The sequence below is a fragment of the Lissotriton helveticus genome, chromosome 8, assembly GCF_964261635.1.
Source record: "Lissotriton helveticus chromosome 8, aLisHel1.1, whole genome shotgun sequence".
Classification (NCBI taxonomy): Eukaryota; Metazoa; Chordata; class Amphibia; order Caudata; family Salamandridae; genus Lissotriton; species Lissotriton helveticus.
In genome coordinates, this window is record NC_136069.1 from 277,689,742 (window position 1) to 277,702,686 (window position 12,945).

A 12,945-nucleotide genomic window follows, 5' to 3' on the forward strand; every position below is an offset into this window, starting at 1 on the left:
TGAGCACACACAATACATACATGATGCGCAACTGCAGGCTGGCACATACACAAGTGGAGTGGCACCTGCCAGAGCCCCAGCACCCAAGTTACCACCAAAGACCAGACCCCAAGAACACACACCCGACTCATAAGTAATGTCCAGCTGCAGACTGGCAGATGCATATGAAGAGTGAGCGGCACATGCTCAAACGCCAAGGCCCAGTGTCTGACGCACCAGCAGAAGAACACAAGCATAATATATACATGATACCCAGCAGCGGGCTACATGGAATGAGACTGCCAGGCAGCGAGCCTAGCTGCAGGCTGGAAGATACTCTTCCAGAGTTACTCAAACACATCATGCCAGGGTCCTGGCACTTGACTCACCAACAGAAGATACCAGTCGGCGAAGAGCACACACATGATGCAGGTGCAGGACACATAGGTTTGTGGCAGAATACACAAGAAGAAATGCCACGCTAGTTGGAGGGAGTGAGGCAGTATACTGCAGCATGCGCCATGGCAAGAGTAGCACTTGTGAAAAGTGTACCTAAATAAATATTAAGAAATTAAAGAAGCAGCACCAGGCAAAACGTGACACTGGGGGTAAAAGCGATGGGCAGAAAGCTACAAAAAAAAAAGTTCTCATAAAACAACAGAAAAGCACTGCAAGCGTAACAACACTGTACTCAGCCGGCGCTCCTCAGCTGAATGGAAGAAATGTATTGCTGACTGTCCCGGTTAGGAGGCAGCAACAAAGAGCGACGCAGGACTTGAACCAATGGTAAGTAGCAGTCGGGAATAGAGTAATATTATTGATAAGAGCAGCTCTTGAAGACAGCGCATACACGCTGGCGAGGCTCAACCTAAGAATCTCACTGTGTGCAGAGAGGGCGGGGTCTTGGAGGAGGCGTAGCCCTTGTGCAGAAAAGTACTCAAGAGGCACTTTTGCCCCTGTCCCACCCCCAAACCCCCCCCCCCAAAAAAAAAAGAAGCTTGCTGAGGCTGGTGCCGACATCCTGTGGTGTTTTCTAAAGCGCATTATTGGAAGTCGGAAGTTCAAAGCCTCTGACAACAAGCTGGAAATCCACTGTTTTCAGTGGGTTTCAGATCATTTTCCCTGCCACCATATGATATCGGCTACTCACAGGGTAACTGTGTGATGGGATCAGATATTGTAAGCCACGGTGGCACTGTGTGAGTTGGCAGGTCTGCTCTTCCAAAGCAAGCAATTCAGAAGTTTTTGTGATGGGCAACACATCACCATATGCATGCACTAGGAACAGCTCTAATATTATACAGATAGGTAAGGATTACCCGTCCAGTCACTTGGGCAGTCTTTTGCTGTCTGGTCAGGTGTTAAGAGACCCCTGTTCTGGTGATCCTGTAAGGTATCCTTTCTTTTTATACACTCATTTTGAGGCCTTTCCACTCTACAAAATATATCTAGTTATGAACCATTCAGACTAAAATGAGCCAACCAGAGGCTCATTTTATTTATTTTTCTCATTCCTTACTTGAATGGCATATGTGTTGGGTAATTCTGAGGTTCTTGCCCTTTCTCTTTTCTGCAGAGAAAGAGGTGCTGGAGCTTCGTGGAAGACTTTTTAAGCACTTACATATTTGATGCGAGAGCGGCATCGAGTAGCACCTTGCAATACTGCACCTTTGCAAAAGGCCTGACCAATTGTTATTGTCACCGCTTTTTTCTACTTTCAGATCATCACCAGAAAGCCAGTGTTTTATTGGGATCTCTTCCTTGTTTTTACTATCCCTCCCCTGTGTTCTGAACATTCCACCCTACCATCCTACTCCCCCATCCCAGTTCCTGGGGGGAAAATCCATGCGAGCTAATGTTTGTACTTTCCACGCATCTATTTAAAAAAAAAAAACCATCTATGTACTATTCTAACATCACCATCCAACCATTAAACAGGAAAATTAAAAAAACTGCCTGTGTTGTGTCACATGTGATGCAATGCACACGTCACGATGCATGCATGCGCATCGAAGGCCATATTTGAAATGGGTTTTGTTTGAGCCCATTTCAAGGTTGTCAGCCACACGTGCAATCAACAAAAAGCACTGACAAAACCAATAGCTCAGCTAAGCCAAGACCTACTGACTTTGCCAATGCTTATATTACAGCCAATACGTGTGCATATGCAGGCTTGTGTTCTTCTGATATCAATTCTGTATGTTTTAAAAAAAAGTATTTTATTCTGGGAGTTAGAAAGGATAATGTTCATTTTGTTTCTGTTGCTGTCATGCAGGATAAGATCATTATTTGTTGGTGAACAATGCTTTTTTTTTGTCTTAAAAACCTATCTGCACTGTGCAAACTATTGAAATCTTGCAAGTTAAACAGCCCTGCTGCCTAACTTGTGTGTCAGGTTTGACAATCATGTGGTAATATAAGGCAAATAGTGCGGCACAATATGTGGCAGTATTATCTTGCTATTTTGTTACTACAACATGCATTCCTACAAATGGGTTTCCAATAAGAAAACGGAAAATACCTGGAGGTTGATGAATTCCTCTCAGGTGACAGATCACGCTTATCTATGCTGCACAGCAAGTGGTCTCCAACTGGTTCATGCTCTTTTTGTTTGGGTGAGTTCTCTACCCTGGTAATCTTTTGTGATATCTCGGACTTCTGATGGGATTCTTCCTTAGCTCTTGAGTCTTTTGCATGTCCACTGCCCAGTGCTGGAACATCTTCATTTCCATCCACAGGTTTTCGGAATCCCTTACTCAAAGGGACCTGAGCAGGCAATGTAGAACTCTTCGGTCTTTCAGAGTTTCTATCTCCGCGTTTGTAGGAAGATTCATCATCGTCAGATGGCTTCAAAAACTTAGATTTCTGACTTCTCACATTAGAGACCCCTTCTTGTCTGTTCTTTTGGTCAAGATCCCCTTTTGTAGTCCTGAACTCATAATTCTTGTGTTCTGAACCCGAACTGGACTTCGTAGCGTCTCTCTCATCATACCTTGACCTGTGCTCAAAATGTTTTTTGTACTCCTTCCCCTGAGAAGACTCACTATACCTATTCTTGGGACTTCCATTTGACGGAATCTTACATCGATCTTCGGTCTCTCTTTGGGTTTTGTCCACGTTTCCACCTCGTTTTCCTGCTTCGCTGGAGCTCGTGTCTGAATATTTACCTTTTCTCCAGCCTGACCTTCTGTCATCTCTGTCCCTGTAGCGCTGAGAGGCCTGCTTTTCAGCTTCTGTCATTTTAGCTTGGAATGTCTCCACAGACTAGAAATAAAAAATATAAAAATTTATTATATTGCTCATTTTGTCTGCTTATATTTTCAATGTAACATAATTAATTCAACAATGTGGAACTACTGGACTATAATTAACTTTATCATTAATAAAATGCAGTGCATTGTCAAGAGGAGGGGAACTTACTTTCTCCTCCTTCCCGAATAGAAGCTCCACGATCGACACGCTTCATCGTAAGCATTTCTTATACAGACGGAATTACTCTACAGTTACATTTTGCACTGTAAGTGTCTGCTTTAAAATATGTACTGCGTCTCATGTATTTTCCTTTAATCCGGTAATGATGCTTAGGCTCTAGAATGCTTGGTCTCTTAGCAACTGCGTTGAGTCAAGACATTTCTGTTGAAGCTGTTGGTAGACCTGGTGCGCCAAGCTCTGCTATCCATGTAGTCAATAAATAACCAGACAAGTTCTTCCCTTGTCAGCCTGGTTACTACAAAATCTTTAAAATTGAGATGAAAGACCCTACAGTTCAATGGGGGGAAAACAGAGGCGGTGTACTCTCCAGCCACTAGAATGTCTCGTCAACTATCGGAGGAGTTGAAACTCACCCCAGAGGACGAACCCCTGATCCCATGCTAAAGTGGTGCGCAACTTGGGGGTCATGGTGGATGAAAATCTCCAAATGGATTTACAAGCTACAAAACTGCCAGTGTCTGCCTCTCTTTGCTACGCATACTACTGAAGGTTCTTCCACTACTTCCAAAAGACACTTGATCTCTGGTAGTGAGAAGTGGTAATTCTGAGTAGGCTGGACTACTGCAACTCCCTGTACTTGAGGGCGCCACAATATATTTTGCAGGGATTGCAGCAAGTCCAGGCTACAGCAGCAAAGTTGGTGCTAGATAGACAGCGTAGGTCCTCCACGACACTGGCCTTGAGAGATCTCCATTGGCTACCTATGACGGAGAGAATTTGATTTAAATCTCTCTGTATTGTATACAGGGTAGTAAATGGTGAGGGCCCTGTCCCCCTGCAGGTGATGTTTACTTGGTACATGTGAGGGAGACAGGGTGCGCATTCCCCCCAGCGAGGATAAAGCCCCATTACCTACAGAATGGATTCTTTACCATAACGAAGACTATGAGACCCCAGGGCTGGCACAGCTAATAGCCTACTCTAACCACACACAGAAAGCCGGAAGTAACCCGGACGTAGTCTGGCAGCGGGAAGGTGGGATCGGAGACTTCCTTGACCAATCTGGAGCCACGGTCGAAGGTCAAGGGAGGCAGAAAAGGGAAGGCTCCGGAACAGCAGGCGCGCCATCGGAAGGAGAGAATCCGGAAGAAGAGTGCCGAAGGACCCAAGAATTGGAGAGGAGCAACGTGGACGCCAGAGCGGGAGAAACCGAAGAGAAGAGCCCCGAGACGTGGCCGGAAGAGTGGTGGATCCCGGAGTACACAGAAGCCGCTACAACTCAGGAGAGTTGTGGCTCATAGCAGTACGTGACGGGCAAAGGGACTTAGGGAGGGGGTGGCAAAGTGAACTGGGCGGCGGGAGGTGATACTAAACCAGGGGACGGGTAGAGTTTTTTTAAAGCCTACAAAGTGGCTCGTTTAGTTTTAAACCCCCGTGCACGCTCACCCTTACGCCTACCTGCCTTGACACTTTCCCCGAGATTTCCTAATCACCCTGCCGATGCCCAAGACTAAGACCGCAATTAAACACCCCTTCACTTGGTTTGGTGACGGTACACTATTGTAGAGAAAGACCAGGTTTTGACTGCTGCTTTCTTTTGTTTCTCGAGCCTACTCTGGGATCCCAGCAGAGCGGCGGAAACCCGTAATAGGTTTCGTGACTGTCCAGGAAGAAGGCGGAAACCCGTAATAGGTTTCATGACTGCCCAGGAAGAAGGAGGAAACCCGTAATAGGTTTCGTGACTGCCCAGAAGAGAGTGACCAGCAAGTCCTACCAAGACCCTGAGAAAGCTCATACAGACCCCTGGCCATAGCTGATTAGCAGACGACCTTTCTAAACAGCTGAACTTTGATTTGCCCGGACTATATCTTGTCCAGCCAGTGGTTTTTTTCTTAATAAAATCTCTCAATATTGACCCCATACGGCCTCCTCGCTTCTGCTTCCGACCATCCCTCCGACAGTACAATCCTGGGAGGCAGCTCCACTCTTCGAATGTTAATCTGATTACAACCACCAGATTTAAAAGATCCCGGAAGTGGGGCAGAGCCTTTGGAGTGACTGCCTCGCGCATTTGGAGTGAGTTGCCCCTGAACCTTAGACAGGCCAGCTCATTGACCGGCTTTAGGAAGAGCCTGAAAACTTGGCTTTTTCCAAGGAATGATCTTTAGTTCTTCTCATTGACAATTGATTCTACTTTATGGTGTCCAGTCATTAATCCAAGCGCCAGGATACCCGTATGGTGGCAGTTTTGCGCTATAAAAGTTATAATTTCATTTAATTCATTTAATTCATTTCATTTCATCAACTCTTCTGCGTGGGCGGCGCCCATGCTAAGGGCAGGCCCATCTTGCGCCCGTCTTCGCCCGGAGGAGGCTGGACTGGGCTACCACCCTGATATCTGCTATACCTTACAGTTAGGGTGACCAACTGGCATGGGTGCAAGTTCAGGACGGTGAGTGTAAAAATTCAGGACAAAGTGTACACATTCAGGGCAATATTTCACGACAGAAGGTCAAAATTGAGGTCAAAACTTTGGGACAAAAGGTAAGTATTACAGAACTATCAGAGGAGGTCATACGATAGTATGTAAGTAAGTAAATAGACAACCACTTAAGTGCATAGACAACCACTTAAGTACAAGTCAAAATAATGTTATATTTGGTTGAGACAATCGTGCACTTCATGGTTTTTCGGTATGCGCTCAGCTTTGAGCAACTGTGCAGGTCTTTTTGTGGTATTTCATATGATAATCTATTTATAAGGTTACTGCATTGGTTTGTCCTGTCTGATATTTTGCTTACAATTCATGGTCCTGACAGGGCATGTTTGGTGAGAGAAGTGGTCGGGAATATCTGCTTGAATAAACTTTGTTACTAGCATCTTATATCTGAGTGCCATCGTGAGACATAAAGTGGCACGCATAGGTGAACTATAGGGAGGATTGCTGTGATGAACCCACTATAGGGAACGCATTATGGGTGTTCCAGCAAGTGGAACTTAAAATATGGAATCAGACTTTGTATATGGGGGCTTTGCAGAGAGTTATACTGGCTGATGGAAGTCACTTAGGGGCTTTTCCCTGCAGCTTTCTTAAAGAAGGCACTGTCGATACACTATTACATAGTCTATGTTTGACGCCTTGCCTATTGCTAAAACACAATATACATCTCAAGTACAGCTCATGGCCCTATGAGACTCTCCCTAAAACTTTACAGCTAAAACAAAAAATGCAAACATTTACAATTACTAGTGTAACATTCAAGTAGCAGTCGAGTCACTCAAAATGTCATATGCATGATGTATAGATCCCACACATGAGCACACAGCAAATACAGAAAAGTCAAACATAGGCAAGGGAGTAGCCAGAAAATTAAAATACCTCCCACTTTGAACTAAAGCTCACATGGAGTCAACACAGCCCTCCCGAGAAGAGCTCTCTTGCCCAAGGATCTAGCCATTCATCCTTCAATCAGACCGCTGATATCCATAATTTCACATTTATATTCTGTCATCTATTCATTCTTTCATCCATCCATCATTCAGTCATTCACCATTCATTCTGTCCTTCCATATGTGTTCCCATCCATTTTCAAACCTATTAAACCATTTGTAAACCTCTCCATCATCTATCCTTCCATCCATCATTTCACTCATCCATCCATCCACTCATCCATCCATCGTCCATGCATCCACCCTTTCACACAATCCATCCTGCTTTCACTCATCCTTCCAACCATTTACCCTTTCACCCATCTAGTCATACTTTCGTTTACTCGTCCATCCACCCATTCACCCTTTCACTAATCCCTCCATCTATCCTTTTTTCCAGCTCTCCACCCTCCCTTTCACTTATCTATGCATTCTTTCACTCATCCATCTTTACATCCTTTTCACTCATCCGTGCAGCTGTTTTGCCCATCCATCTTGTCAATCATCCATCCATACTTTCACTCATTCATCCATCCTCCCTTTCTCTCTCCATCCCCCTTTTACTTAGCCTTCCACCCACCCTTCAAGCATCCACCCACCCATCCCATCTACTCGTAAATCCATCAATTTTGTCTATCTACCCTCCCTTTCACTCACTCATCCATCCTTACATCAACCCTTTTACTCATCCATCCATTCACTCACTCGCCTATCATCCACCCTTTCACTCATCCATCCACCCTTCCACCCATACATCCATCTATTTACCCTTTCTCTCATCCATCCTTCCACTCACTCACCCATCCATCCTTTCTCCCATTATCCATCCATTCAACCTTTCACTAACCCATACAATCCAGCCATTCCACTCATCCCTTCACTTACTCACCCACATTTTCACATTAATTATTAGCTGAGCCTTTGTCTGCAGAGTTGCAGACAGAAGAGGCCCATGAAGAATCCCACCCTCGCTGTAGTTCCTAAAGCAAGGGGGTTTCCGATATGGAAGATTGGAATAACTGATTTAGTTTGGATCACTGGAATATTAATATACAGCTGTTATGAGACTGACTGCATATGGAACAACTGAGTTCCACCAGAAGATCCAACTGTATTGAGGTATGCTTGTGAGTAACTGTTTCAGGGTTCAAAGGCAGACACAAATGGCAACACTCAAATATGATTTTGTACTTCAAAGTAATTTTTGCTAAGAAATCAAATGCTCTGTAGGATATTACTTTGTTGGCATATATTCTTTCTTCATTGAGGAGCTATAGTATAGGGTTCCTGCATGTGTGTAAGATTCCTCTTTGTCCTAGGTCTTTGATTTTGGAGAAGCTCTAGTGAGTGTGTTGGCTATGGGGCAGCGGAGAGCTTTTGCTCTAGATGCATCTCAGAATGCTGTTCACACTATCTTTTCGGAACTTTGTTTTCTGAATTGATATGTTTGGTTGGAATTGGACTGTCTAAGTATTTGTTGCAATGCACTGGGGCCGTGTTTAATGTTAGGTAGAGAAATCGGACCATAAGTGGTCTGGCACTTAGATTTGATACTTTAATGTTGAGTGTAATCACTAAATCATGCCATTGGCTGGTTTTGTATGTGGGACCACTTACTGCACATAAAAACCACCGCAATGGAGCGCACACCGCTAGCCCCTCCTCCGGATCGCCCCTCGGGATTCTGGTACTTGTAGTTCAGTAGTGGATCACCCAGGTGGGTGCAAGTCGGTACTTGTTGGACTGATGAATCTCTAAACCCCTAAACCATTTTCTCTACTGATGAGGGAAGTTATCCCGAAACCCGAGCCATGTCTCGGGCGATACCCAAAAACCCGGGACATGTATCGGGTCTAGAGATTCATCAGTCCAACAAGTACCGACTTGCACCCACCTGGGTGATCCACTACTGAACTACAAGTACCAGAATCCCGAGGGGCGATCCGGAGGAGGGGCTAGCAGTGTGCGCTCCATTGCGGTGGTTTTTACTAATTGGCTCCCTTGAGCTTTGAGCCGACGGGCTCCTGGATGCTGCCCTGCGTGCCGGTTCGGGCATCGAGGCCATTGACTGTTGTTTGGCGGCCTTCTCCTCCACCCCTAAACCATTTTCTCTACTGATGAGGGAAGTTATCCCGAAACCCGAGCCATGTCTCGGGCGATACCCAAAAACCCGGGACATGTATCGGGTCTAGAGATTCATCAGTCCAACAAGTACCGACTTGCACCCACCTGGGTGATCCACTACTGAACTACAAGTACCAGAATCCCGAGGGGCGATCCGGAGGAGGGGCTAGCAGTGTGCGCTCCATTGCGGTGGTTTTTACTAATTGGCTCCCTTGAGCTTTGAGCCGACGGGCTCCTGGATGCTGCCCTGCGTGCCGGTTCGGGCATCGAGGCCATTGACTGTTGTTTGGCGGCCTTCTCCTCCACCCCTAAACCATTTTCTCTACTGATGAGGGAAGTTATCCCGAAACCCGAGCCATGTCTCGGGCGATACCCAAAAACCCGGGACATGTATCGGGTCTAGAGATTCATCAGTCCAACAAGTACCGACTTGCACCCACCTGGGTGATCCACTACTGAACTACAAGTACCAGAATCCCGAGGGGCGATCCGGAGGAGGGGCTAGCAGTGTGCGCTCCATTGCGGTGGTTTTTACTAATTGGCTCCCTTGAGCTTTGAGCCGACGGGCTCCTGGATGCTGCCCTGCGTGCCGGTTCGGGCATCGAGGCCATTGACTGTTGTTTGGCGGCCTTCTCCTCCACCCCTAAACCATTTTCTCTACTGATGAGGGAAGTTATCCCGAAACCCGAGCCATGTCTCGGGCGATACCCAAAAACCCGGGACATGTATGGGGTCTAGAGATTCATCAGTCCAACAAGTACCGACTTGCACCCACCTGGGTGATCCACTACTGAACTACAAGTACCAGAATCCCGAGGGGCGATCCGGAGGAGGGGCTAGCAGTGTGCGCTCCATTGCGGTGGTTTTTACTAATTGGCTCCCTTGAGCTTTGAGCCGACGGGCTCCTGGATGCTGCCCTGCGTGCCGGTTCGGGCATCGAGGCCATTGACTGTTGTTTGGCGGCCTTCTCCTCCACCCCTAAACCATTTTCTCTACTGATGAGGGAAGTTATCCCGAAACCCGAGCCATGTCTCGGGCGATACCCAAAAACCCGGGACATGTATCGGGTCTAGAGATTCATCAGTCCAACAAGTACCGACTTGCACCCACCTGGGTGATCCACTACTGAACTACAAGTACCAGAATCCCGAGGGGCGATCCGGAGGAGGGGCTAGCAGTGTGCGCTCCATTGCGGTGGTTTTTACTAATTGGCTCCCTTGAGCTTTGAGCCGACGGGCTCCTGGATGCTGCCCTGCGTGCCGGTTCGGGCATCGAGGCCATTGACTGTTGTTTGGCGGCCTTCTCCTCCACCCCTAAACCATTTTCTCTACTGATGAGGGAAGTTATCCCGAAACCCGAGCCATGTCTCGGGCGATACCCAAAAACCCGGGACATGTATCGGGTCTAGAGATTCATCAGTCCAACAAGTACCGACTTGCACCCACCTGGGTGATCCACTACTGAACTACAAGTACCAGAATCCCGAGGGGCGATCCGGAGGAGGGGCTAGCAGTGTGCGCTCCATTGCGGTGGTTTTTACTTACTGCACATAGACAGTCTGAAAACGTGGAAGTCATAAGTCATGCGTGATGCACCATGGCAGGACGTGAGGTGACTTTGTCAATGTGTTGTTTCCAGGGCTTTAAGTGGGATGAAAAAACAAAGGGTGGGGGATCTCTAAGGGGAATGGCCGATGTAAACAAGGGCGTGGCTTAAAGCACCTAAGCTAAAAATCTGTACTTAGCATAGTGTGCTTCCCCACTGGTATTTTGCTGCTTCTGTCATTGCATCCAGTAACATTACACCTACAACAAGCCATGAAAACTGGCTTTGTCAATGGTTGTTAGTTGCATAAAATAAATAAGCAGCAACTATGGCTTTGTTGTGTGTAATATTGAAAATGCTTCAGCTCTGAAATGATGAGACTGTGAAAGAACTCTTCATTTTAACTTCTTTCGCTGTCTTCGATTCATGAACTGTCACATAGCATGTTAGACCTGGCACCATTGGCGTGGGTCTCCCTTCCATTTTTGTTGCTGTTGCCTCATGTGTTTTTGCTGGTGTTAGCTGCTCAGAGCACTGTGCCACTGCCAATCAGTGCCACAGTGCAAGTACTTCCTTGAATAAAGTGTATATGTTGATTGGCTAATTTGGTTTACTGTCAGACCCCAGTAAAGTGCATCAGGAGTGCCAGGGCTTGTAGATCCAAATGCCTCTAGTGGGCTTGCAGCACTGGTTGTGCCACCCACAGAAGCAGCCTTGTAAAATGTGTCTAAGGTCTGCCATTGCAGAACCTGCGTGCAGTCTGGTACTGTATTGCTGACTGGGCAAGTGCACCCACTTGCCAGTCCCTTAACTTCATATTAGGCACCCCTATGGTAGGCCCAAGGGCAGGGTGCATTGTAAGCATAAGGTAGGACAAGCCCTGATGTATGTGGCATGTCCTAATAGTGAATTACAGCCATTTTCGTTTTTCACTATTGTAAGGCTACCTGTTCTCATAGGCCAGAATGGGCTGTTGGAATTGTTACATTCTATGATTCCAACAGACTCCGGGAACATGGTAGAAATGCGAGTTTGGTATGACTGAACTCAGGATAATAAAATACATTTTTTAGTAAAGTTTATTTTAATGTTCTGTGTTTGCAAATACCACTTTTAGAAAGTTGGTATTTGCTTGCCTAACCATTTCAGCCCGCCTCTGCTCTGATGTGTATCTGCTGTCTGGTGTCTGTGGGTGACAGGGCTGGGGAATTTCAGGAGACAGGCGGGGCAGCCAGGTGGTGGATAGAAAGATCACATCCAAGATAGGTGGGAGGAGTGCCCCTTGACTCTGAAGAGGGCTGTGCTCTGCCACCACAAGGCTGGCTCCACCTCCTGTGAAGCGTCTGATGTCTCTGCCCTGCACCCTGAAAGAAGAAGTCAGAAGCATGTCCACAAAGTGCTCAAGAACTGGACTGAACTAGACAAAGGCCCCCTGGCCTGAAAGAACAAAAGATTTGTAGTATTAATACGGGAGCCCTGCTCCTAAGAAATTAGATCCTGCTTAAACCAAGAAGAACCTCTGCCCGACGAGAAGGAACTGGGAAAGCTGCAAGGAGGAGTACTGTCCCTGACCTGGGGGATTGGCCTGCAGTGGTTGCCTTGCTGTGAAAGGAGAGGAAAAGACTAACAGAGACTTTGCTGAACTTGTGACTTCAATAATCTCCAAGGGCTTGTGTGTGAGCTTGCCACCTGAACGGAGTCCCAGGACTATTGGACTCCCCCTGCCTCCACAAAGAGCTGCTGGACTGCCTGTGTCCTTGTGCCGCTGGAGCCGTAAGCAGAGTGCGCCTCGTAAACCCTGTCCGTCTGGAAGACCGTGCCGTTGCCGCCCCGCACCATGTGTCTCCGCTCTCCTACAAGCCGTAGCTCGCACCGTACTACAACCAGGCCGCACCGCACTCCGCTTCGCCCTTCCCCTTTAAGCCGCACAGCTCGCTGCCTCCTGCCACTATGGATTGAATTGCACCGTAAGGTTGAGTACGGCCCGTACGCCGCAGCGTACCGGCCGCCTTACACCACGCTGTACGAAGAGGCCTCCCTGCTCGTGAAGGTACGGCACGAACGCCGCATCGCACCGGGAACTCTTCAAAGATCCGGACCGTCCGCCTCGCTTCCCCGTGGCCCTCGCTCTACGCCTCGCACAGAGACTCCGCAACGAGCCGGGATCACAGCGCAGAGGGGCCGTCAATGCTCTGAGTCCGCCTTCACTTCCCGTACGCCTCAATCGAGCCGGACTCCTCACAACTAAAGGTACTGTCATTCGACTCGCACCCCTGTGTGTACGCCTCGGACCGGGGAGTCCGCAACGCCTGTGCAGTCCCTTTAGACATTGTTTTTCACACTGTGAGAGTCGGACAAGAGTGTGCGAAGCGCACAGAACCAGAGAATTACGCATTTTAAAGAACTCTTAAAATCCTAAAACAGTATTGTGGCCTA

General features: G+C 47.3%; 1 protein-coding gene across 1 annotated transcript in view; it reads right to left on the reverse strand.

Moving 5' to 3' along the window:
* Positions 1–12,945, reverse strand: part of CWF19L2 (CWF19 like cell cycle control factor 2) — a 1,282,529-nt gene that overhangs the window by 739,383 nt on the left and 530,201 nt on the right. The window contains exon 8 of the mRNA XM_078657031.1: positions 2,501–3,243. Coding sequence (XP_078513157.1) covers positions 2,501–3,243 — 743 coding nt within the window. The remainder of the gene's footprint in view (positions 1–2,500; positions 3,244–12,945) is intronic.